This window comes from Mizuhopecten yessoensis, unplaced genomic scaffold, assembly GCF_002113885.1.
Source record: "Mizuhopecten yessoensis strain PY_sf001 unplaced genomic scaffold, ASM211388v2 scaffold3819, whole genome shotgun sequence".
Taxonomy (NCBI): Eukaryota; Metazoa; Mollusca; class Bivalvia; order Pectinida; family Pectinidae; genus Mizuhopecten; species Mizuhopecten yessoensis.
This window is the reverse complement of record NW_018405235.1, coordinates 406,836-430,493: the sequence shown is the minus strand read 5'-3', so window position 1 is coordinate 430,493 and position 23,658 is coordinate 406,836. Positions and strand designations below refer to the sequence as shown.

General features: G+C 36.5%; 2 protein-coding genes across 3 annotated transcripts in view; both read right to left on the bottom strand.

Moving 5' to 3' along the window:
- Window positions 1-3,432: 3,432 nt before the first annotated feature.
- On the bottom strand, window positions 3,433-20,852 carry LOC110448062 (guanylate cyclase soluble subunit beta-2-like). The gene is made up of 13 exons (XM_021494095.1): window positions 20,748-20,852; window positions 17,187-17,260; window positions 16,651-16,745; window positions 15,753-16,016; window positions 14,829-15,046; window positions 14,106-14,547; window positions 13,693-13,849; window positions 12,767-12,981; window positions 10,740-10,888; window positions 10,238-10,384; window positions 4,234-4,388; window positions 3,787-4,001; window positions 3,433-3,485 (listed from the first exon to the last, which is right to left on the bottom strand). Exons 1-13 carry the CDS (start codon window positions 20,850-20,852, stop codon window positions 3,433-3,435), a joined length of 2,289 nt encoding a protein of 762 aa, XP_021349770.1.
- A 520-nt stretch (window positions 20,853-21,372) lies between these two features.
- LOC110448080 overlaps window positions 21,373-23,658 on the bottom strand; it is a 58,747-nt gene continuing 56,461 nt past the window's right edge. For both annotated transcript variants that reach the window (XM_021494122.1, XM_021494123.1), the window contains one exon: window positions 21,373-23,251. In XM_021494122.1, coding sequence (XP_021349797.1) covers window positions 23,010-23,251 — 242 coding nt within the window. In that variant the 3' untranslated portion in view covers window positions 21,373-23,009. The remainder of the gene's footprint in view (window positions 23,252-23,658) is intronic.

Here is a 23,658-nt window from a genome sequence, read left to right as displayed (position 1 = left end):
TACTGCAATATATGTATAGAGTATCTTTTGTGTAGCAAACATGAGACATGATCAATTCGTGCATCTTCAGTTATTTTCATTAGCCGTATGTAGCTCACATTACTTCTCATTTCTACACTTTAGTGCAAAACACAACAACTGCAACTAACGTATGATTGATATGACATTATAGGAGTCACGCGCCTTTATAGGATGACACTTTCTGTTTCTAATTTTAAGATGCCTTAAGTTCTTAAAATATTTTTCACTGTTATAACGACTTTGTGGCTTTCAATCGGGAGACGAGTTTCACTATTTAAATCGTTCAGGTAATATTTATTTTAGATTTATACTTGTACAAATACCGACAAATTATCAGTTTTTAGGAACGCAAAATGACAAATACCTAACAAGCAATATGGTTTTTAGTCGGCATTGTATTTATGGATAACCTTTAAAGGGCCGACTAGTATCTACTAATTCAAACTAACAGCTTGAAGAATAGAACAAATATCCAAAGGGCCGGTTTCCAAAACGGCCCCTTCTCTGATTCAAATTTCCTGTTGGTGGTGCATTGCCCATGCCGTTGTGGTCACAAATCTATAAAGTATAAAGATTTAGGTCACTTGGTTTGTTTTTTATGGCTCCGCAAAGTTGTTCCTTTCAGAAGCTGTCTAAGTGTTGATAAAATGTGCATGTTATGTAAAATATTAATGAAAATCTAATCAAATGATGGTCACCGTAAAGAATACATTCATGGCATGATTGTAACAAAAAATCATGTTTCCATCGCGCCATTTGGCTGTTTTATGGAAGAAACAATCTCAAACAAGTAAAGCTCTATCCGATTTTCTGATGGAAATTTGCATCCAAAACTATATAACGGGAGAAAATTGCAATTTTATGGCATTTTTCTTCATAATTGTGTCTCTGCAAGTTCATTTTCATCCGAGATTTTTTTTTTTTTTTTATGTTTTATGAATAAACACGATGTGTTGGAAATATTTATCAAAAGAAATTTATACTATGTTGCGAATTACAATTTCGAGATAACCTTCTTTTATTTACGAACTTATGTCTTTGATGCTGAAATTGACAACTTTATAAAAATACATTTTCACTGAAATTATGAAATCTGGGTGTCGGAAAGGTGTAAAATTATTCTTCGGAAAAGAAAAAAACAGTAGTTGAGCTAGATAAGAAATTATACGGGGGCAGGCTCCTATGGAGAATTAACATTACTGGAAACAGGCCCATTGAATATTTGTTCGTAAATTCTCATTAGCCCCTCTGCAGTGGTTATGTAAAAATGCTACATACACCCACAAAAACTGTCAAAGTAACACTTTTACTGTTTACAAGTACATGTATATGAAAATGAATATTGATAATCCAATATGTGTTTATTTTGCACGATAGGTGAAGTTTCTGGGTTGTTTAATCAGGCAAGGTTGCACTACAGATTACAAAAGGAATTTGCTTTATTAATGTTTTAAAAGTTTTCTGACTAATTTCATGTGTAATATGTTCGTTGGTGGCTCTGTGAATACATTGTATTCGCCACTTGATGTACAGTATCGTTTGATTAAATTGATTAAAACCAATAGTGACACGTGGTTAGTTACTATAAACGTTCCAAGTCAACTGATTAATATTTTATCAAGAGGAAGATATTTCTACATACAAATGTATATCCCATTAAAATATAAATAAAATGTATTCATGAAAAATGACAATCCTTTCCAAAAGAAATAAAAGTGATACCAAAATCAAAAACACACTCTGAGAAGTAGATATTTTGCGTACAACGACCCCAATAAATCATACCGCATCGATTAAAACGACTTGACAAAAACCATGAATATATTATGTTAACAAATAAGTACTATTTTATTACCAAATTGTGTCATATCGATATATACACATACATGTAGCTATGGAAGGTTCCTTACCACGTCATACACAATTGCTAACAACAAAGTATGCCCTCCTGAGACGTTGTCCTAACAACAGTAATCGCGTGACAAAGCTCGCCCTTCCTACGGCTGCTTTGAAAGTCTGCCAAGCTCATAAATATTTACAGCGCTTATAACTGTTCCTCTGTTGAAAGCTACTCTATACGTTCAAGAATCACTAAAGTCCTCGGTTGCTAAGGACGCTACTTGGCTGGTGACAAATATGCTGAAGTGTAATTTGAAGTTAAAACATTTTTAACTAGCTGAGGTCGGTAATTTCTATATACAAACTATCACAGATCACTTGGATGACACACATGAGAATTCAAGCTTAAACTTTGAAACCATGGACATAAAACACTTAAAATAGCTTAAGAGTATAAAATTAAATTATTAAAATTATATGTTGAATACAAATATTAAATATAACTTAAATATAATTTTGAAAAACGAACTCAATAAATATAGTCTTGTGGTTCTGACGTAGCTGCTACATAAAACAAACCTTAGTTTAAAGTATTTCATACACAATTAGCTGCGGAATAAAAGTAATCACGTCAGTTTATTTTGTAATTTATGTTATAAGGATATATCCGTATGTATCATAAGATTATACGGGAAATTACTCCACCTGGCGTAGAATGTTCGTTTAAAGTTCCTTAAAACAACATTTTATATTAACTTCCTCCCGACACAACATCAAAAGATTATATTTCCACGCACATCTTTTGAACTATTCGGCAATATACTTGGTTGAATGGAGTCAATGGAATGTATCTCACTCCTCAGTGCCTAGGGGTCGTTCATCCTTTAATACGACGTCAGTAGTGTGACTCTATGCTGATTAAGAGTAATTGAATACGTTCACATCTCGCTTTGTTACCTTTGTAATCCATGGAAGTAGTGTCACTTATTCTTAGTCTTTGTAGACTAGCAATTGAAGTTTTGTATCAAATGAAGTTTTCACATCGGTACAAATAAACAATATTTTGATATTCGGATTTAAAAACAATATTACGTTAACTAACATCAACGAATATGTTCACAATATCCTGGTTATTTTTTTATTCATCACATTTTTACTGTTAGTTTTCTAAATGATGGTGACTAAAAGACCACCTACTGATGCTGCAGAAAGCTTGGTTTGTCTGCCTGAGATAAACCTCACAAACATTAGTACAACTTTACAAATATGTATTGGCCGCAAATCTTCAATAGCATATACTTGGTATTGAACCGTATACAAAAAATCCAAATTTCTCCATTTCTTTTGACGAATGATTATGTAAGCACGTGCCCGAAAACCCCCGATTCTTTAACGAATATGTTCAGACAATCCTCTGTATGTGAATGATAATCTAGTACCTCTTCATCTGGATTCCTTCAGACCTTTTCGTTGAAGTTAAAGAACAGAGCGGTATAATTCCTGGTCACGAATTTTCCCTCGTGCTATTACGGATCTCCTAGAAGTGCATGCTTTGTAGGGTGTTTGTTTTCATCAGTAAGCAAAGGTTGCAAACTCGCTGTCTCCGGTAGGAGGTCGGCTTCCAACTACAACGGAGATAAAACAACATTAACTTAAATTAACTTCAAAAGATGAATAACTCTTACCATATATAAAGCAGTTGTATTTCTTTTTCGCAGTCATAAGGAGAGTCGATGACCTATCAAGGTACCTTAATTGTCATAGCAACTGCAGTTAACGAGGTTTATGAATAGCACTAATGTCTGACAACATTTAGGCAATGTTGCAGGCAACGTAATAAATATTCTGAAAAGGATAACGAGGAAATAATTCAAAAGATACCTCATCACCAACGATTTTATCACTTAAGAAGCCATGTTGACTTGCCTCCAGAGGACGGTGTCTGGTTAGCTTTCTTGTGATCATGTGCATGACCTTCGTTGATGAAAGCGATGTCCTGATTGGTCAATTTTGACCTACCTACGAGGTCATCATCTGCTGCGTGTTCGTTGCCAGTCAGAAAGAATGTCCCGATCGGTCCAAAACCTCTCAGTTCGATTCGCCCTCTGTCCTCCATCGTAAAGCCTTTACCTTTCAGGAGCCTGAAACCCAGATGGTCTTTAATTTAATGTGTTATAAATACACACGTTGGTCTTTTATATCACAATCGAATAAATCCTTGCATGCATAACGCATCAATGTATTAAATATTTTAAAAGGCCAGTCATTAATCAACTAACAGGCGCAATACGGAACAAACAAATCGCGAAAATATCCCAGGCACACATAGAACCACCTCTGTACAGTATCAAATCACTGAACGTCATACGTTACCTGTATGTTGACGGGCTGATGTGAATCTTCCCTGGTTCACCGTGACTTTCCATTTTAGAGGCAACTACAGCTGTTTCACCCAGAACAATAAAACGGGGTAGCCGTGTTCCGACGACACCGCAAACCATAGAGCCGGTGTGTATGCCGATTCGTATCTGTAAGATTGACGAAGCAGGCGGTAAGTGCATTTTATGATACAAACTATAACCGTGATATTATATCTATTTAATAAATAACACAAAATACTTTTATGATACAAACTATAACCGTGATATTATATCTATTTGATAAATAACACAAAATACTTTTCTGATACAAACTATAACCGTGATATTATATCTATTTAATAAATAACACAAAATACTTTTATTCGTAGTATGTTTACCAATGTGCTCAAACATTAATTCCTATATGTAAATTGGTTTTTTGATATCATGAAATAACCATTCGGGAAAACCATAAAGTCTGTCATTTGCCCAGAATTCCATCCGACATTTGTCCATATTTTAAACCGTTCATGAAACTGATGACATGCAACTTTAACTAATGATAAAACATCCCCGTCTTTTTTTAATAGTAGTGATACGATACAAATAAAGTTTTACCGGCGATAATTGTAAGTAGCATAAACGAAAAAGACTATATTTAAAGTGAGTCATATAATATATTTCCGAACAAATTCACACAGAAGAGATTAATTTACAATTATAAAGAAAACATACGATAAGGGTTTCGATTCTTATCTCATATAATGGTATTGCTATCATGTCATTGATGTTTATATAGATGCAGGCGCAGATATGCATATACCTATATACATGATATATATTTATATGGTTAATGAAAATGATATTGATATTCTTGGTTTTTTCCTAAATTTCTCCAGGTTATGCTGGTAGATTGAAATTCAAATATATGTTTTAATTTGTCTATTGTTTGATTAAATTGGGACGTAGCAAATTACGTTCAGGCAGCATTACAAGTTCACATTATGTAACATTTTGGAGACGGTTCACTGATTTTTTATTTTTTTTTATATATTAGACGTTTTTATCAAGTAATTGGTATTACGGTTGTTTGTCAGCTTATCCTGGGATTCCAGCCCTGAAAGGTTTATGGACAATTTGTCTGTGCTTGTTTCTAGTTCATGTCTGACCGTTATTTGTAGCAACCGTTACACCTAACTTATAACAAGTGGTGATTCAGAAACAACTAACATTATTTTACTTATATAATTTTATATGATATTATATATTTCTATAATCAATATATGTATGCACTGTTTGCATATATAGCTCGATTCCTGTTGTACGTAAGGCCTATAAAGGACGACAAAACGACAATAAATATTGATTTCAGAACATGCCCCAATGTGTGCAATGTGTGCAAGCAATAACGCCTTCTTGATCTGATGCTGAGTTATAATGCAACCTCAATGAGATACCTCACTGAAGACAGCCAGTAACAAACGCCTTCTTGATCTCATGCTGAGTTATAATGCTACCTCAATGAGATACCTCACTGGAGACAGCCAGTAACAAACGCCTTCTTGATCTGATGCTGAGTTATAATGCTACCTCAATGAGATACCTCACTGAAGACAGCCAGTAACAAACGCCTCCTTGATCTCATGCTGAGTTATAATGCTACCTCAATGAGATACCTCACTGGAGACAGCCAGTAACAAACGCCTTCTTGATCTGATGATGAGTTATAATGCTACATCAATGAGATACCTCACTGAAGGCAACCAGTAACAAACGCCTTCTAGATCTGATGCTGAGTTATAATGCTACCTCAATGAGATCCCTCACTGAAGGCAACCAGTAACAAACGCCTTCTAGATCTGATGCTGAGTTATAATGCTACCTCAATGAGATCCCTCACTGAAGGCAACCAGTAACAAACGCCTTCTAGATCTGATGCTGAGTTATACTGCTACCTCAATGAGATACCTCACTGAAGACAGCCAGTAACAAACGCCTTCTTGATCTGGTGCTGAGTTATAATGCTACCTCAATGAGATACCCTGATGATGAGTTATAATGCTACATCAATGAGATACCTCACTGAAGGCAACCAGTAACAAACGCCTCCTTGATCTGATACTAAGTTACAATTCTACCTCAATGAGATACCTCACTGAAGGAAACCAGTTACAAACGCCTTCTTGATCTGATGATGAGTAATAATGCTACCTCAATGAGATACCTCACTGAAGGAAACCAGTTACAAACGCCTTCTTGATCTGATGCTGAGTTATAATGCTGCCTCAATGAGATACCTCACTGAAGGCAGCCAGTAACAAACGCCTTCTAGATCTGATGCTGAGTTATACTGCTACCTCAATGAGATACCTCACTGAAGGCAACCAGTAACAAACGCCTCCTTGATCTGATACTGAGTTACAATGCTACCTCAATGAGATACCTCACTGAAGGAAACCAGTTACAAACGCCTTCTTGATCTGATGATGAGTAATAATGCTACCTCAATGAGATACCTCACTGAATGAAACCAGTAACAAACGCCTTCTTGATCTGATGCTGAGTTATAATGCTACCTCAATGAGATACCTCACTAAAGGCAACCAGTAACAAACGCCTTCTTAATCTGATGCTGAGTTATTATGCTACCTCAATGAGATACCTCACTGAAGGCAGCCAGTAACAAACGCCTTCTAGATCTGATGATGAGTTATAATGCTACCGCAATGAGATACCTCACTGAAGGTAACCAGTAACAAACGCCTTCTTGATCTGATGATGAGTTATAATGCTACCTCAATGAGATACCTCACTGAAGGAAACCAGTTACAAACGCCTTCTTGATCTGATGCTGAGTTATAATGCTACCTCAATGCGATACCTCACTGAAGGCAGCCAGTAACAAACGCCTTCTAGATCTGAAGCTGGGTTATTATGCTACCTCAATGAGATACCTCACTGAAGACAGCCAGTAACAGACGCCTTCTTGATCTGATGCTGAGTTATAATACTACCTAAATGAGATACCTCACTGAAGACAGCCAGTAACAAACGCCTTCTAGATCTCATGCTGAGTTATAATGCTACCTCGATGAGATACCTAACTGAAGGCAGCCAGTAACAAACGCCTTCCTGATCTGATGTTGAGTTATAATGCTACCTCAATGAGATAACTCACTGAAGGCAACCAGTAACAAACGCCTTCTTGATCTGATGCTGAGTTATAATGCTACCTCAATGAGATACCTAACTGAAGGCAGCCAGTAACAAACGCCTTCTTGATCTGATGTTGAGTTATAATGCTACCTCAATGAGATACCTCACTGAAGGCAGCCAGTAACAAACGCCTTCTTGATCTGATGCTGAGTTACAATGCTACCTCAATGAGATACATCACTGAAGGAAACCAGTAGCAAACGCCTTCTTGATCTGATGCTGAGTTATAATGCTACCTCAATGAGATACCTCACTGAAGACAGACAGTAATAGACGCCTTCTTGATCTGATGCTGAGTTATAATACTACCTCAATGAGATACCTCACTGAAGACAGCCAGTAACAAACGCCTTCTAGATCTGATGCTGAGTTATAATGCTACCTCAATGAGATACCTCACTGAAGGCAACCAGTAACAAATGTCATTTATAAGGACTATGGTTATTCCGGCTTAGGGACAAGAACTCCCGATTTTGCAAACTTTCAACACTATGCAAAAATTGAAGAATAGTCAAGCAAGGTTGGTAGGAAGTAAATAATCTACATAAAGATCATAAACATTGCATGTGTAGTGGGCATAAATGCAAAGCCCCAATTCTGCAGGGGGTTCCCTCATTAGTATCCCTATTCTACAGGGGGTTCCCTCATTAGTATCCTATTCTACATGGCGTTCCCTCATTAGTATCCCTATTCTACAGGGGGTTCCCTCATTAGTATCCCTAATCTACAGGGGGTTCCCTCATTAGTTTCCCTATTCTACAGGGGGTTCCCTCATTAGTATCCCTATTCTACCAGGGGTTCCCTCATTAGTATCCTATTCTACAGGGGGTTTCCTCATTAGTATTCCTATTATACAGGGGATTCCCTCATTAGTATCCCTATTCTACAGGGGGTTCCCTCATTAGTATTCCTATTATACAGGGGATTCCCTCATTAGTTTCCCTATTCTACCAGGGGTTCCCTCATTAGTATCCCTAATCTACAGGGGGTTCCCTCATTAGTATTCCTATTATACAGGGGATTCCCTCATTAGTTTCCCTATTCTACAGGGGGTTACCTCATTAGTATTCCTATTCTACAGGGGGTTCCCTCATTAGTATCCCTATTCTACAGGGGGTTCCCTCATTAGTTTCCCTATTCTACAGGGGTTCCCTCATTAGTATCCCTATTCTACAGGGGGTTCCCTCATTAGTATCCCTATTCTACAGGGGTTCTCTCATTAGTATCCCTATTCTACAGGGGTTCCCTCATTAGTATCCCTATTCTACAGGGGGTTCCCTCATAAGTTTCCCTATTCTACAGGGATTTCCTCATTAGTTTCCCTATTCTACAGGGGTTCCCTCATTAGTATCCCTATTCTACAGGGGGTTCCCTCATTAGTTTCCCTATTCTACAGGGGGTTCCCTCATTAGTTTCCCTATTTTTACAGGGGTTTCCTCATTAGTTTCCCTATTCTACAGGGGGTTCCCTCATTAGTTTCCCTATTCTACAGGGGGTTCCCTCATTAGTTTCCCTATTTTTACAGGGGTTTCCTCATTAGTTTCCCTATTCTACAGGGGTTCCCTCATTAGTTTCCCTATTCTACAGGGGGTTTCCTCATTAGTTTCCCTATTCTACAGGGGGTTCCCTCATTAGTTTCCCTATTCTACAGGGGTTTCCCTCATTAGTTTCCCTATTTTTACAGGGGTTTCCTCATTAGTTTCCCTATTCTACAGGGGTTCCCTCATTAGTTTCCCTATTCTACAGGGGGTTTCCTCATTAGTTTCCCTATTCTACAGGGGGTTTCCTCATTAGTTTCCCTATTCTACAGGGGTTTCCTCATTAGTATCTCTATTCTACAGGGGGTTCCCTTATTAGTTTCCCTATTCTACAGGGGGTTCCCTCATTAGTTTCCCTATTTCACAGGGGTTTCCTCATTCGTTTCCCTATTCTACAGGGGGTTCCCTCATCAGTTTCCCTATTTTACAGGGGGTTCCCTCATTAGTTTCCATATTTTACAGGGGTTTCCTCATTAGCTTCCCTATTCTACAGGGGGTCCCTCATTAGTATCCCTATTCTATAGGGGGTTCCCTCATTAGTTTCCATATTTTACAGGGGTTTCCTCATTAGTTTTCCTATTCTACAGGGGTTCCCTCATTAGTTTCCCTATTAAATAGGGGGTTCCCTCATTAGTATTCCTATTATACAGGGGATTCCCTCATTAGTATCCCTATTCTACAGGGGGTGCCCTCATTAGTATCCTATTCTACAGGGGGTTCCATCATTAGTTTCCCTATTTTACAGGGGATTCCTCATTAGTTTCCCTATTCTCCAGGGGGTTTCCTCATTAGTATCCCTATTCTATAGGGGGTTCCCTCATTAGTATCCCTATTCTATAGGGGGTTCCCTCATTAGTTTCCCTATTCTACAGGGAGTTCCCCCATTAGTTTCCCTATTTTTACAGGGGTTTCCTCATTAGCTTCCCTATTCTACAGGGGGTTTCCTCATTAGTATCCCTATTCTACAGGGGGTTTCCTCATTAGTTTCCCTATTCTACAGGGGTTTCCTCATTAGTTTCTGTACATTATTTAACGTTATATAACCTTTGTTAAAGATACCTTTTTCGTATAATTAACGAAGATGTTATATATTTTAACTAATCCGGTTGTTTTTTTTGTGAATGTCACTATAGTTATATATTATGCAAAATGCCGACAGTTGGTTATCATTTTGTTATATACCTACCGTCACTCATACTATAATTGTAATAAACTATTATTATATAACACAGCGAAACTAGCACGCTTCTCTGTATGACCTACCATGATCTTCCCACCCGTCATAGGGTTTGCCACTTCATGGGACAGGTGCATCATCCCTAGGGCGGTGTTTGCGATTCTCTCCGCGTGGTTGTCGATCTTTTCTGGTACTCCAGCCACCACGAAGTAAGCGTCACCAATAGATTCCACCTTTCAACAAAATCAGGCTACAATTATATCTCAGTTTCAGAAAATCAGGCTACAACAGTTATATCTCAGTCTGAGAAAATTAGGTTATATATTGTTATATAGACTCGGACGTGAACATCCATTTTTTGTGTTATATGGGTATTCTGAAGGCAGAATTTCATTTAACTGTTCAAACAAAAATTTATTCTTAGTTTTCGACGCAACAAAATGTCATTTTTCTAACTTACTCTTTATGTGTCATACTAGTCAGCGAGGTGGCATATCTTTCCGGAAAGGTGCTACAAATCTTGTCAATGTATCGTTGAATATTATTCCGCTAGGTGAAGTACTTGACCGGTATGAGTGTGTTACTTACCCGGTAAGTGTCATGGACTTTCGTGACCTTGTCAAACCTCGTGTACAACGAGTTGAGGACCCCTACTACGTCCGAAGGCTTACAGTTAGACACCAGGTTTATAAACTGTACTACGTCACAAAACAGGGCCGTCATCTCAGGAAAATATTCTGGAAATTAATAGTGAAATTGAATTCAACACATAGCCATTTTGGTTTTCAGTTTTTATCGATAATTATTTCTCCTTACTATAATACCTACAAAATGTATCATTATTCATAAATGGTTTGGAACATAAGACAGTTCTTAATAGAATATAAATGATAATAAAAAACTTTCTATTAAGCGATTAGTAACATTATTCAAGATCACACAGGGACCATAACATTATGTATAACAAATGCTTTCGCGAAAGTGGTGATATACGTGATAAATGTGTTTGATGTTACAAATTGATGGATTTAAAACATAACATTGAATCAAGACTTAATAATACAAAGGGAGTTAACTGGATTATCTAATTTAAGTCAAAGATAGAATCCTGCTGATTTTCGATAATATTTGACTATGTTAAGGTTCAACAAGCCCCCTAAAAGATGACGTAGTCAACTAAAATTCCAACCCCCTCGTAAGTCATGTTCGAAGACCTCAATTACAAATCGGAACTCACATATGTTATTTATATATATTGAACTTGTACATTGGCCATACCAAAAATACATAGCCAGGTTAACGTAGTCAAAAAAAGGCATTAAAGCTGATGTCTTTATAAAAATAGTTCACCGGACTTATAACATGTCAATCTCTTTTGCAACCCTACTGAGTGCTTGGAAATGACTCATAATCTAAAGTTTTTTTATATACCTAGGTCATGCGGAGCTTTATTTCTCTTCTACTAACTGTTGAGAGGAATTCCGACCACAAATAAAGATAGATGTTGCCATGCGAAATCACTAGAATCATAATAAAATCTCCTGGTAATACATTTTAGCAAATTTTAAATAAGAAAACAATAGCTAAGTAACCTTGATCGATAAATGAACTTGAGATGATGTGCCATTTGATAACATTATGTGATTATATGAATGCGCTAGACATGTTATAAACATTGAAGCTGAAAAGTACAATAATGTTTACAACAAGTCTAGCTCTTTTATTACAATATTGAATGTTATGGAAGGACATTTTATATGAAGTTTAAGTAGTATTTATGGTCAAATGTCTATGATTATACACATATATACCGTTAAAATATGTTACTCTGACGTTTTACTATGATTTATGTACATTCCCATAGCAACAATCATCTACTTGTGAGGCCGGTATACCTCTCCACACATAGATAAAGAGAATTAAAGTCCCGCTTGACCTAGGTATATAAATGATCTTCAAATAACATGTAATTTCGAAACATTCAGTTGGGTCACTTAGGAGATTGACATGTTATAAATCTGGTGATCAACTTTTATCATTACATCAGCCTTAATGCCGTATTTTTGACTTCGTTGACCTGGTTATATACCTTTTTTATAGCTCATGTACAAGTTCAATGTATTTAAATTACATATATATATATTCCGATTTGTGATAAGAATATTTGAATATGACTTGCCATGGGGTTGAAATTTAGGGTGACTATTACCTCTTTTAGGGGGCTTGTTGAACCTTAAGTATAATTATTAGATACCTGGTTTGAACGACAACATAAAATAGGCAAAATGGTATTAAATAGTTCGGGTCAAAGACTAGGCACTATATTTTTCGATTCGATTACTGCCTACCAAAAGGAAAGAAGTTGTCGAAAACTTTAGAGGAACAACTAATGTTGTAGAATAGATATAATCAACATGTGTTTTTTATATAAAAATCTTAAATAGTTCTTTAATAATTATTAATCCATTTTAATAGGGAAAACATTGCGGTGATGCTTAAAATCTACGCAAATTGAAACTTATGTTAAATAGTAATTATTGAGTAACAGCTTCAATATTCCCTCATTTAGACAGTGTTGTCGGTAACATATCTAAAGTTGTTGCTGTTATTATTACCTCCTTGGTAGACTCTGCCTTCCCTGATCATGTTTGCCAATTGTCGAGGGAGGAAGGCATGGTACAAGTTGTCGTTTCTGTTTTTCTCACTATTTAGGTCCTTCTGTAGGCGGGTCACATGTTCTTTGTCTTCTATACTTAACGCCATCAACCTCTGTTGCTCCAACAGTAGTGTGGTATCCTGTTGTACCACTGTCGTTTGACCAGCAGCTATTCTACAAAGGGGATCATTCTAAAAATGTTAGCTTCGTTCTCAATATTTCAGAATATCAAAACATACAGATTCGTTCAGTCACCTAAGACACAAGCTAATGAATGTTGTAGCATAATTTTATAAAGATAGTAATAATGTTACCTCCTTCTTTTCTGAAAATATTGATTTGGAGACTTGAATGAATGCATTTTTATGATTGAATAATGAGACCACACTATACAATCCGTATTTCCTGTTACGTGTTTCAAAAAGCAATAAGGCAATACGGAACTTACCTTTTATACCTAAATTGGTATTATATACTGACCAAAATTAAATCATACAGGATTCCTATATGTACCCGATACATCACGTGATATCTTTTCAGCATTCTAAATCTAAACAAGTCATGGTACTAAACTCTCTCGTAGACTTGAACACAGAAAGATTCTTGAAGAAAAAAGGGTTTATATTCACCCAGTCAAATACCCTCCCTTCACTGGTAGAATCTATGTTCGCCCAGAGTATATGTATATATTATGCTGTGTAATAATATCCAAAATCATTATGAATTTGCCCCAATTATGAAAGGGCGAAAACGGCAAAACTGAAACTGCGACGAAACTTTCCTTAATAAAGGGTATATATTAACATACGATGAAAGCATCATATCTGTGGGTAAAAGTTTGAATGTTAAGTTATCTATGACTTATGATTTGAAAATATTACCAACCTGTATGTGAGGTCAGTCAATAAGAAGTCACGTGTTGCGTCCCAGATAGGTATGTCGGCCATTTTCATATCCCGCTTCTCAAGATCTGGCCATGATCTTACTACCGGGGAGCAGATGAAGAAAAAGAAGTTTCTATCCATCAGGAAGAACATCTGACCTGTGGGAATCAAAGACTATTTAAATGTGCTATTTCCAAAATACATCTTTTAATTACGGCAAACATCTGAAGGGTGTTCATCACTTTCTGAAACGTTAAGTTCACCAAACATAAAAAAGAAATAGAACATGTGCTAAGTCCTTAAAATATTCTATCTCTAAATTCTAAATGTTTTCACACTATATGTATTTGTTTCATGGTGAGAATTTGTTAAATATTGCACATGCTATTTTCAAAGAGTGAATTGTTAACACACCTTTAACCTGGAATGGACCATAATGCAAAAAGTCTTTGGCCAATCGGTCTTTCTGTACTTCCAGGATAAATGGACACATTATGAAATTCTTGATGTTTTCAAAAGTGAAGTCGGTACATCTTGGATACTTGAGAGTGAAGAAGTCTGTGACCTTAGCCATCCTGCTTCTAATAGACGGCATCATCTTCTGTAGTCGCACGCCTGTCTGGTACAGTTTCATATCAGAGTCAAATACTAGATGGTACGGGAAGACATCTATAAACATTTTGGGGTTGATTGCACTCTGATGAGGATAGCTGGCCACGAATCCCCTGGAAAAGAGACTGATCTTTGCGATGGCCTTCCACTTCGCCTTTGCGCTACGGTACTTGTTGAGAGGGAGTGCGTCCTCTCCCTGAGTCCTGAGGATCTCTTCCAGGCGGGCACGAACTGCATCCACGTCCTGCAATTGTCATCTTATAACGTAATGGGAAAGAGGACAAAAGAACTCTGTTGGTTTTATAAGCTTATAACAAAATGTTGAAACTTTGTAAAATGACGCATTTCTGAATTTAAGTTATATTTTGAAATCTGTACTTCTATAGGGGTTTTTTGTCGTTTCTTAAAAAATAATAAGTCATATTCTGAAGAAATTAAATAAGGAGGAGGAGAAAGGAAGGAAGGAAGATGGAGAAGGAGGTTTGTTATGAAAACAAATGGGTCCTTGCTGTCCAGAATAGATACCGTTTTAAGAATCTGGCGTTCCGCGTTCTTTGGTGTTTGAGCTACAAATGTAGGGGGGCCTTCCGTGTCAGGTTTTTCTTCCGGCTTCTTGGCAAGGATGTTTATGATGACATGTTCTCTGTATCCGCTCTCCTGTGCTACTGACTCTGCAGTAATGGATATTATACTCGTGGTCAGCTGCATACCGAACTGGGACTTGGCTACGGCGGTTAGGAACCCTGAAAAAAACCCAGTGTCAACCTATGAATAATAGGATGTATACCTTATATATTCGAAGTAATGCCGGTACGATGTACTTACTTTTTAAGTGGATGAGACATAGATATATATTTTAAATTTCATTACCTGGTACTGAAATCAGAATAAATTCCAAAAAGGCAACAAACAGAACAGAGAATACTCCTTACAAACAAACATCAGGTCGTGATTACGACTATATTCATTTTCGGCAAAGATTTTAACTCTCAGTGTTAAAATAAGGTAAGAAAAACTAAGCTCAGTGAAGGTTTTCATTATGTTAATCTGTCTTTTGATAGCATGTCGCTCATTACCATCTCTTCACATAGATAGGGCTGGTAATGGTAAGCCGGTCAGAAGACTGTGATCCGGTTACCGCAATCAATAACCGAAATCAATAACCGAAAAAGCCCTATGACTATCGATTAGACCTGAATCGGAATTCTTGGTAATGAAAACAATGTTCAGACTGACCATTTTGTGTTGTTTTTGAACCCAATATTAAAGATTTACAAAGAGATGTCGACCGCACAATAAAAAACATGGACAGATTTTTAAAGTAAACCAGAATATAAAGTTGTGTAATGACAACCCTAGTTTCTATAAAACACAATACGATTCCCAAACTCCATGTTAGACGATGCACCCTGATATGACCTAGGGTGCCTACGTTTTAACTATACTGACCTGTGATAAAACAAATATATCCGGGTCGGACCGAGTAGTAGTGAAGCGTCATCCTGTCGGAAACCGAATCTCCCTCACACCGGAAGCTTGGCATCACCTCCTCCTGGTATTCTTCCTTCAGATACGTCTGTACGTAGTCAAGATTCTGAACGAAGTCAAGCGTGTTGGAGCCTAGGTTTCGGATAAGCTCGTCATAGGAGTTCTTATTCAAAAACTCCATAAAGAACTCTCCGACCAATGTAAGAAAGGCATCCCGTTTAAGACCTGAGAGACAAGCAGGCCAGTTTAGGTGAATATTAATATACATTTTACATAATACCAATTGTTTTAATGACATTCAATTCTACGACAAAATTATCCATTGTTGTTTCACCTAGTTGTCGATTATGTCAGCCGGACAAACAAACAGTGTGTAGGTTGTACATACGAGGAAGAAAGGTAAATAATAACAAACAATTTAGACAAAACTTAAAGGATTAACTTGATATATGTAAGTGTATATGTTATTTAAATTTGCACTACCAATATGACATTTTCCGTAACACGTTTTTAGTTCAAATACAATCATCATAATACGTACATGCATAAATCCATTACATGTACACCCCATGCTAAAACACACAATCACATATCAGCATCATGTATATGGAGATATATGTAAATATACATTAAAAACAGAGCTTATGGTTAATGTAAGGGACCGGTTTATGTAAAGTCTGAAAGTATATTTTTTTTGGCAAAAGTATGTACGCATGACGTTTCTGTAGTGCAAGTCTGAAAACAATTGAAACCAAAGATTACCTGAAATATGATATGTATGCTGTTCTTTACACTAATGCTTAAAACGAGTCACGGATCCTGACAGTATGGCGTACTTTGATGGTTAACCATTACCTACCTAGGGTATGGACCGCCGCGTTTATAAACTTCTGTGTAAGTGCGTCGTCATGTTTCTCAGAAGACTGGAACTGCCCACTATGGTTAACCTCTTTCCTGTAATTATAGGATTATTGTTATTGTCGCAAAAAGTCCGTAGTTTCTGTGTATATCCTACATAAATGAAAGAGCAATAATATTATTCTGAATTTCAAGTTGTCCTTAATAAGTGTTTTGGATATACTGATTCTAGACAGTTCGAAATTTGGATTATCATAAATCCATTATATCGTTTTATATCGATGAGAATAAAGTATTGCTGCACTGTTATAACGTTAGTTCAATTCTTAGTGGAACATACAATACGAACGTGCATAAAACAACGATGAAGTACCCCTTGTGGAAAGGTTGTCATACAAAGACACGATCAAATCTATAAACAGTACAACCTCTTTCTTGATAATGCTGATATGTCAACATTGAATATTTTTAACACATAAAAAGTGGGCTAAATGTTCGCTGACTATATTTTCATATAAGAATTTAATGTTTACTCACAAAATTGATTTCCATTGTGCCTCACCGTGCCTCTCCAGGACATAGGTTTTAAGTACGACGTTAAGGTGCCCGTACTGAAACAAACAATATATTGTTATTAACACAAACAATATGATTACCAGAAATAAAATGAAACCGCGAGGTATGTCAAAAAACTGCTAAAATAGTATATTCTTACTGTCAAATGCTTTTCACGGAATAATGTTATTTCAGTTTCAGACAAAACGTAAGCAAGATACTAAGTTTTTAAATTTTCAAGTTATAAATACACGATTAAACATTAACAATGATATTATCATCAAATTGTTAAATTGTCCTTATATTAACATTCTCATGCTGTTTGAATATAATTGCAATGATAAAGAAGCGAGTGTGTCATATTGGTATCCTAGCAACAGCCACATGTCGAGACACGAAATGACTGACTTCATTTCCACATGGTAAGTTACCGCTAGCAGCTAAGACTGTTTAAATATGTGTACTAAGCATGAAATATATCTTATCATTGCTATGCCATTCAAAAACCGAAATTGTCGAAATGTTTTGAAATTTAATTTAAAAACTGTAAAAGGGGAAAGCAAAATTCCTTCTAGATTTAGCAACGTTAATGATAACGAAATATAGTCAACAATCAAACAATGCAAGAGTTAAGGTAAAAATTAATCTGAACTTACCATATTGGTGTTTTTTGTCTGTTTTAACAAAATCAAAAGTGTTTGTCGTCCATTTTTGTGTAATCAGCTAGGGGCGCTGTGTGTCTGTGCGGAGCCAAGTGTGGGACTGACTCGTCACTACATCTATGACCTGACTCGGGCGTTTTATGGCGACATTCCTCCTCTGGTCTTTCCGTGTCCCCAGTGAAAGTCCGTGTTTGAGCACGTCGTGTGGACGTTGCTGTAACGCTATGATACATTGATCTGTGTTTGGGGATGTAAAACACACCTAAAAAGTTCTACCACCAATAAAATGGCTATTTACCCTCAGTGTTATCGTATGTATTTTGCAACTTCGAATGACAAATTCGACGTCTTCATATGAAACATTCAGGTTAAAGTTTCTTTAGGACATCAACACAAAAACGAAACAAAAACATAAAAGAACACCAAATATTATATAGATAGCCTGTTAAAACTGCAATGATGCGATCACTATCTTTATTAAATAGCAATAACGTTTTGTGAACAAACAACTATCTACTGACAAAACTGAGTATGTATATTTTAATGAAGCAATAAACGTAGTATTAAAATGATAAAACGCCTCTTCAATATTTTTTCTCGAAATACTACGAATTCATTGTGGGTAAACGTTGTGGTATATATTGTTTGTATGTATTCATTCTATGGTAAATGGTGTTCTTTCGTAAGAAAAACTTATGCGTTTAACGTTTCAAGTTCTGTGCTGTTTGACTGACAAGACGCATTCCCTTCACCTTGTTTGTTTATAGAACAGATTATGGTTCGGGTGGCGCAGTGGACAATGCATTCGCCATTCATCAAGGCGGTCGAGTACTCCAATCGGACGTGACAAGGAATGGAGTCACCGACCTGGCCAAGTGGGTTTTCTCCGGGTGCTCCGATTTCCTCTCACATTATATTAGGAACCCCCACACACTACCATCCGGGACAAAAAGAGTATTTGATATAAGTTGAAATATGTTTTGAAATAAATAAAGTTTGAATCTTGAAGAATTGATTATAAATTAAATCAGTCCGACCACGGTAGAAGACTTATCCAACAATAATAAATCCAACAATGATAATATAATTTCCATCGCTAACTCAGCTGTAGCACTACAGACTACATATCCGCGGCTTTATACGTGTTAATAGCACAGTCCATCTCTACACGTGTTAAAAAACAGCCCATCTCTACACGTATTAAAGCACAGCCAATCTCTACACGTGTTAAAACACAGCCCATCTCTACACGTGTTAAAACACAGCCCATCTCTACACGTATTAAAGCACAGCCAATCTCTACACGTGTTAAAACACAGCCCATCTCCACACGTATTAAACCACAGCCCATCTCTACACGTGTTAAAGCACAGCCTATCTCTCCACGTATTAAAGCACAGCCAATCTCTACACGTGTTAACACACAGCCCATCTCTACACGCATTAAAGCACAGCCCATCTCTACACGTCTTAAAACACAGCCCATCTCTCCACGTGTTAAAACACAGCCCATCTCTACACGTGTTAAAACACAGCCCATCTCTACACGTGTTAAAGCACAGCCCATCGCGAAGGGATGTTCTAGGTCTCCATTACAATATCGACTCTATATTTTATGGAACTCTGTCGATATGTGGATGACAATATAACAGATTTAGTGGTAAATCCATATAGAAGTTCGTTTTACACTCCCATAACAGAATGGGTACCATATTTGGCCGTTTTATTCCAGAGATATCACAGGGAGTATTTATCACGTCATACACCTACAACACACTAGATCACAGGGAGTATCTAGATCTATCACTGTATACAATCTACAACACACTAGATCTCAGGGAGTATCTAGATATATCACTATATACAACCTACAACACACTAGAACACAGGGAGTATCTAGATCTATCACTTTATACAGCCTACAACACACTAGATCACAGGGATTATCTAGATCTATCACTGTATACAATCTACAACATACTAGATCTCAGGGAGTATCTAGATATATCACTATATACAACCTACAACACACTAGAACACAGGGAGTATCTAGATCTATCACTTTATACAACCTACAACACACTAGATCACAGACAGTATTTGTCACTTTATACAACCTACAACACACTAAATCACAGGGAGTATTTATCACTTTATACAACCTACAACACACTAGATCACAGGGAGTATCCATCACTTCATACAACCTACAACACACTAGATCACAGGGAGTATTTATCACTTTATACAACCTACAACACACTACATCACAGGGAGTATCTAGATCTATCACTTTATACAACCTACAACACACTAAATCACAGGGAGTATTTATCACTTTATACAACCTACAACACACTAGATCACAGGGAGTATTTATCACGTCATACAACCTACAACACACTAGATCACAGAGAGTATTTATCACTTTATATAACCTACAACACACTAGATCACAGGAAGTATTTATCACGTCATACAACCTACAACACACTAGATCACAGGGAGTATCCATCACTTCAGTCAACCTACAACACACTAAATCACAGGGAGTATTTATCACGTCATGCAACCTACAACACACTAGATCACAGGGATTATTTGTCACTTCATATAACCAATAACACACTAGATCACATGGAGTATTTGTCACTTCATACAACCGAAACACTCTTACCTGCATGCAATTTGCACTGCTTTGGGGAACAACATTAAACCGCTTGAGGTATGTATGACTTCATACAACCAGAACACAATAGAACACTGGAGAAAGGACATTTATCATTTAATTTACTTGTATGGGTTGTCTATCGTACCCCTTTCATAGCGAATACGTGTAAGGTCGAGCGAATGCGATTGCACGAGTATTTCCAATACCCACGCCACCCTGGGTGTCGTATACACTAGCACCCGTGATCTTCCCACCCCACTCTGCACTGTGCTCCGTCGGAGCAGGACGGAACTTTCCAGGCCTCTGGTAAGTCATTATCATTGTAGTAGAAATATGTAAATGTACATCAGCACAGTGCAATATAATATAATATGATACTATATCTGAATAATAACGTCGAAGCTTATAAAGCGAAATTAGAACTAAATAGTGTAGATAGACACCGTTTCGCATTTATTGTAAACGTTAGGTTCGTACTTAGTTCGACCGATATATTTTAATACTAATATATTGTATTTTAGGTTTATATACTGGACATGTAATAAACCAATGAACCCAAATCTTGTGCTCGTTATTACTGAGGAGTGAACGACTTTACAATGGCGGCCAACGTAAATGGTGGAACCAAAAAGAAGCCAACGTGCCTTGAGTGATACTAATTGAGGGAAGAGCGGAAGTTGCGATTATAAACTTCCGGTGGCCGATCTATTTATGAAGCTGTAAAGATATTTTTTGTGTGCGGTAACGTACCTGAGACTCTAGAAGGACTTCTCACAGCTAGTATAGCCTACTTGTTCAGCGTACGATATAGAGAACAAAAACAACGCAAAACAGATTGAAATGAAGAAACTAAATTTATTTTATTGTTAAAAAACGGACATAATTTGTCACACTTGTAATTGACTTTGAAAAAATATAATCGTTTTAAAATAAGGAAAGAAGGATATTGCTGCTTAAACAGAACTAATATATATATCGATAAAGTACCCTAATGTACACAATTCATAACTATGATGATCTGAATAAAGATCGATAAATCAGAAAAGATTCGGTAAATGGAGACATTGTTTTTTATCGTTATTTTACTTGTAGTCTTTCTAGTCAAGAACATCATACAGCAGTGAATTTAAGGTATAAAAAGAAATACATCACGTAATGAGTTTAACACTGAAAATTGATGAGAGTGGTACTTTTCATTCTAGTAAATATGAATACAATTAGATATATATTATAGTAAAATCTAACTGTATCACTCCCTGGACAGTCAGAGACAATCTCATAGTATCATAAAGTATTGTTATATTTCGGTCAGTTTCACTTGACTGACCAACTACAGATCGTGCAATCATGTGTTATGCATGTAAGGTCTATTTATTTCATAAAATATTTACATATACTTGAAATAACTTTAAACATACTTTCTTCATACACATTCACTCTTTGCGTATCACTGCAAAGTCACGTGACTATTTCATATCACGTGACTACTGCAGATAACCGCTGTTATTGTAAGTTAAAAGGTCCCAACGGGTCCAGTACATATATAATGACACATACCTATACACTAGATCGACAGAACACTACCAGTATACACCAACACAAGGCTGATTTCACATACTATTGATAATTTGCATAAGTTTACTTGAAAATGTACATATTAAAGTAAAAATTGATGGACAATTATATCCACGTTAATAAGCAACTACAGGAGTTGGATGATAGCCTGGATACTCGGCAATATACAGGGGTGAATTTTAACATCGTTATACTGCCATGTACAAGGGTGAATTTTAACATCGTTATACTGCCAGGTACAGGGGTGAATTTTAGCCCCTATTTGTTAAGCGAGGTATAGCAGTTGAATTTAATTGAATGTGAAAAAATTGAAATGGTATTCCTTGTGCAGCGTACAAGATTGCAGTTCACAAACATATGATGAAAACGATACAATGGTTACAATACAGTGTTCAAGTAGATGTAAAAGTCCAGCTTTATATATGATGTTTGTTACCGAGAACAAAATGAGATGAAACGTTACATTACAATATAAATATAAAATAAACAACAGACAACTGCCATCTGTTTTTAAGAATAAAGATATTCACGTATATCGTTAAATAAACATGTATACATTTCAAAGATTTTAAAATATCTAATGTTTCATGTAAATATTGATTTATATCTATATACCTATAATTTTATTCGCACGTTATTGACAATCAATACATCTAATATTGATCAATGCTCTGTATCACCTTTACTGATATAGTCTGATATACAAGCACTCCATTGACCTGAACAGTGGTAACTTAACTGGAAATGTATTTATTAACACGACTGATTTGTTAGTTTATCTAAGTTAACTCCACATCTGGTCTCTACTCTATGACTGTATTTATCAGTGTCTTATTCTAAAATGGTGTTGACGAACAGATACTGGCATTGTCTATATTGATATAACAGCACGTGTGTTTAGGGTGCAGGCGCAGGCGTTGTTACTGATTCCTGTACGCATGCCTTCTCTATGTGATTGTAGATGCCCACTGCGCATGACACTATTGCGACAGTTCTGTTGGAGTAGCACACAGTGTAGAGTCTGGTGAATTGCTTCCCGGGGAACATGTTACTCCCGTCCTCTTTATCGATGCAGCTTGGGAATTTTGACTCGCACGGTTCACATCCGGTGCCGAAACATTGGTTCTGAACATACTCGCCTACAACACCAAAGAGGTAGGAAATGAAAAAGCATATCATTATCCTAATGAGTTTTATCACATATACAGTTGTCCCTATATAGTATTGAGAAGCTTTAAAGGAAGACTAAAACACCATATAGGAATTAAATAAAACTGCACGTAAATGCTGTAGCAAGTTGGGCATAGAATTATCTTAATGACTGTTATGATATAAAGTTGATCCTTATATTGCTTCACTGAAGCACCGCTCAACAAAAAGGACAGAGTAAAATCAATGTAACTCAATTAGAACCAAATACTAATTTCGAACACAATTTATCGGTAAAATAGTGAACACATTTAACCTCAAATTTATACATATTAAGAACGTTCGTTTTTAATGTAAGTGAACTAGAAGGCATGACTTGTTCTGTTTAAATCACTTA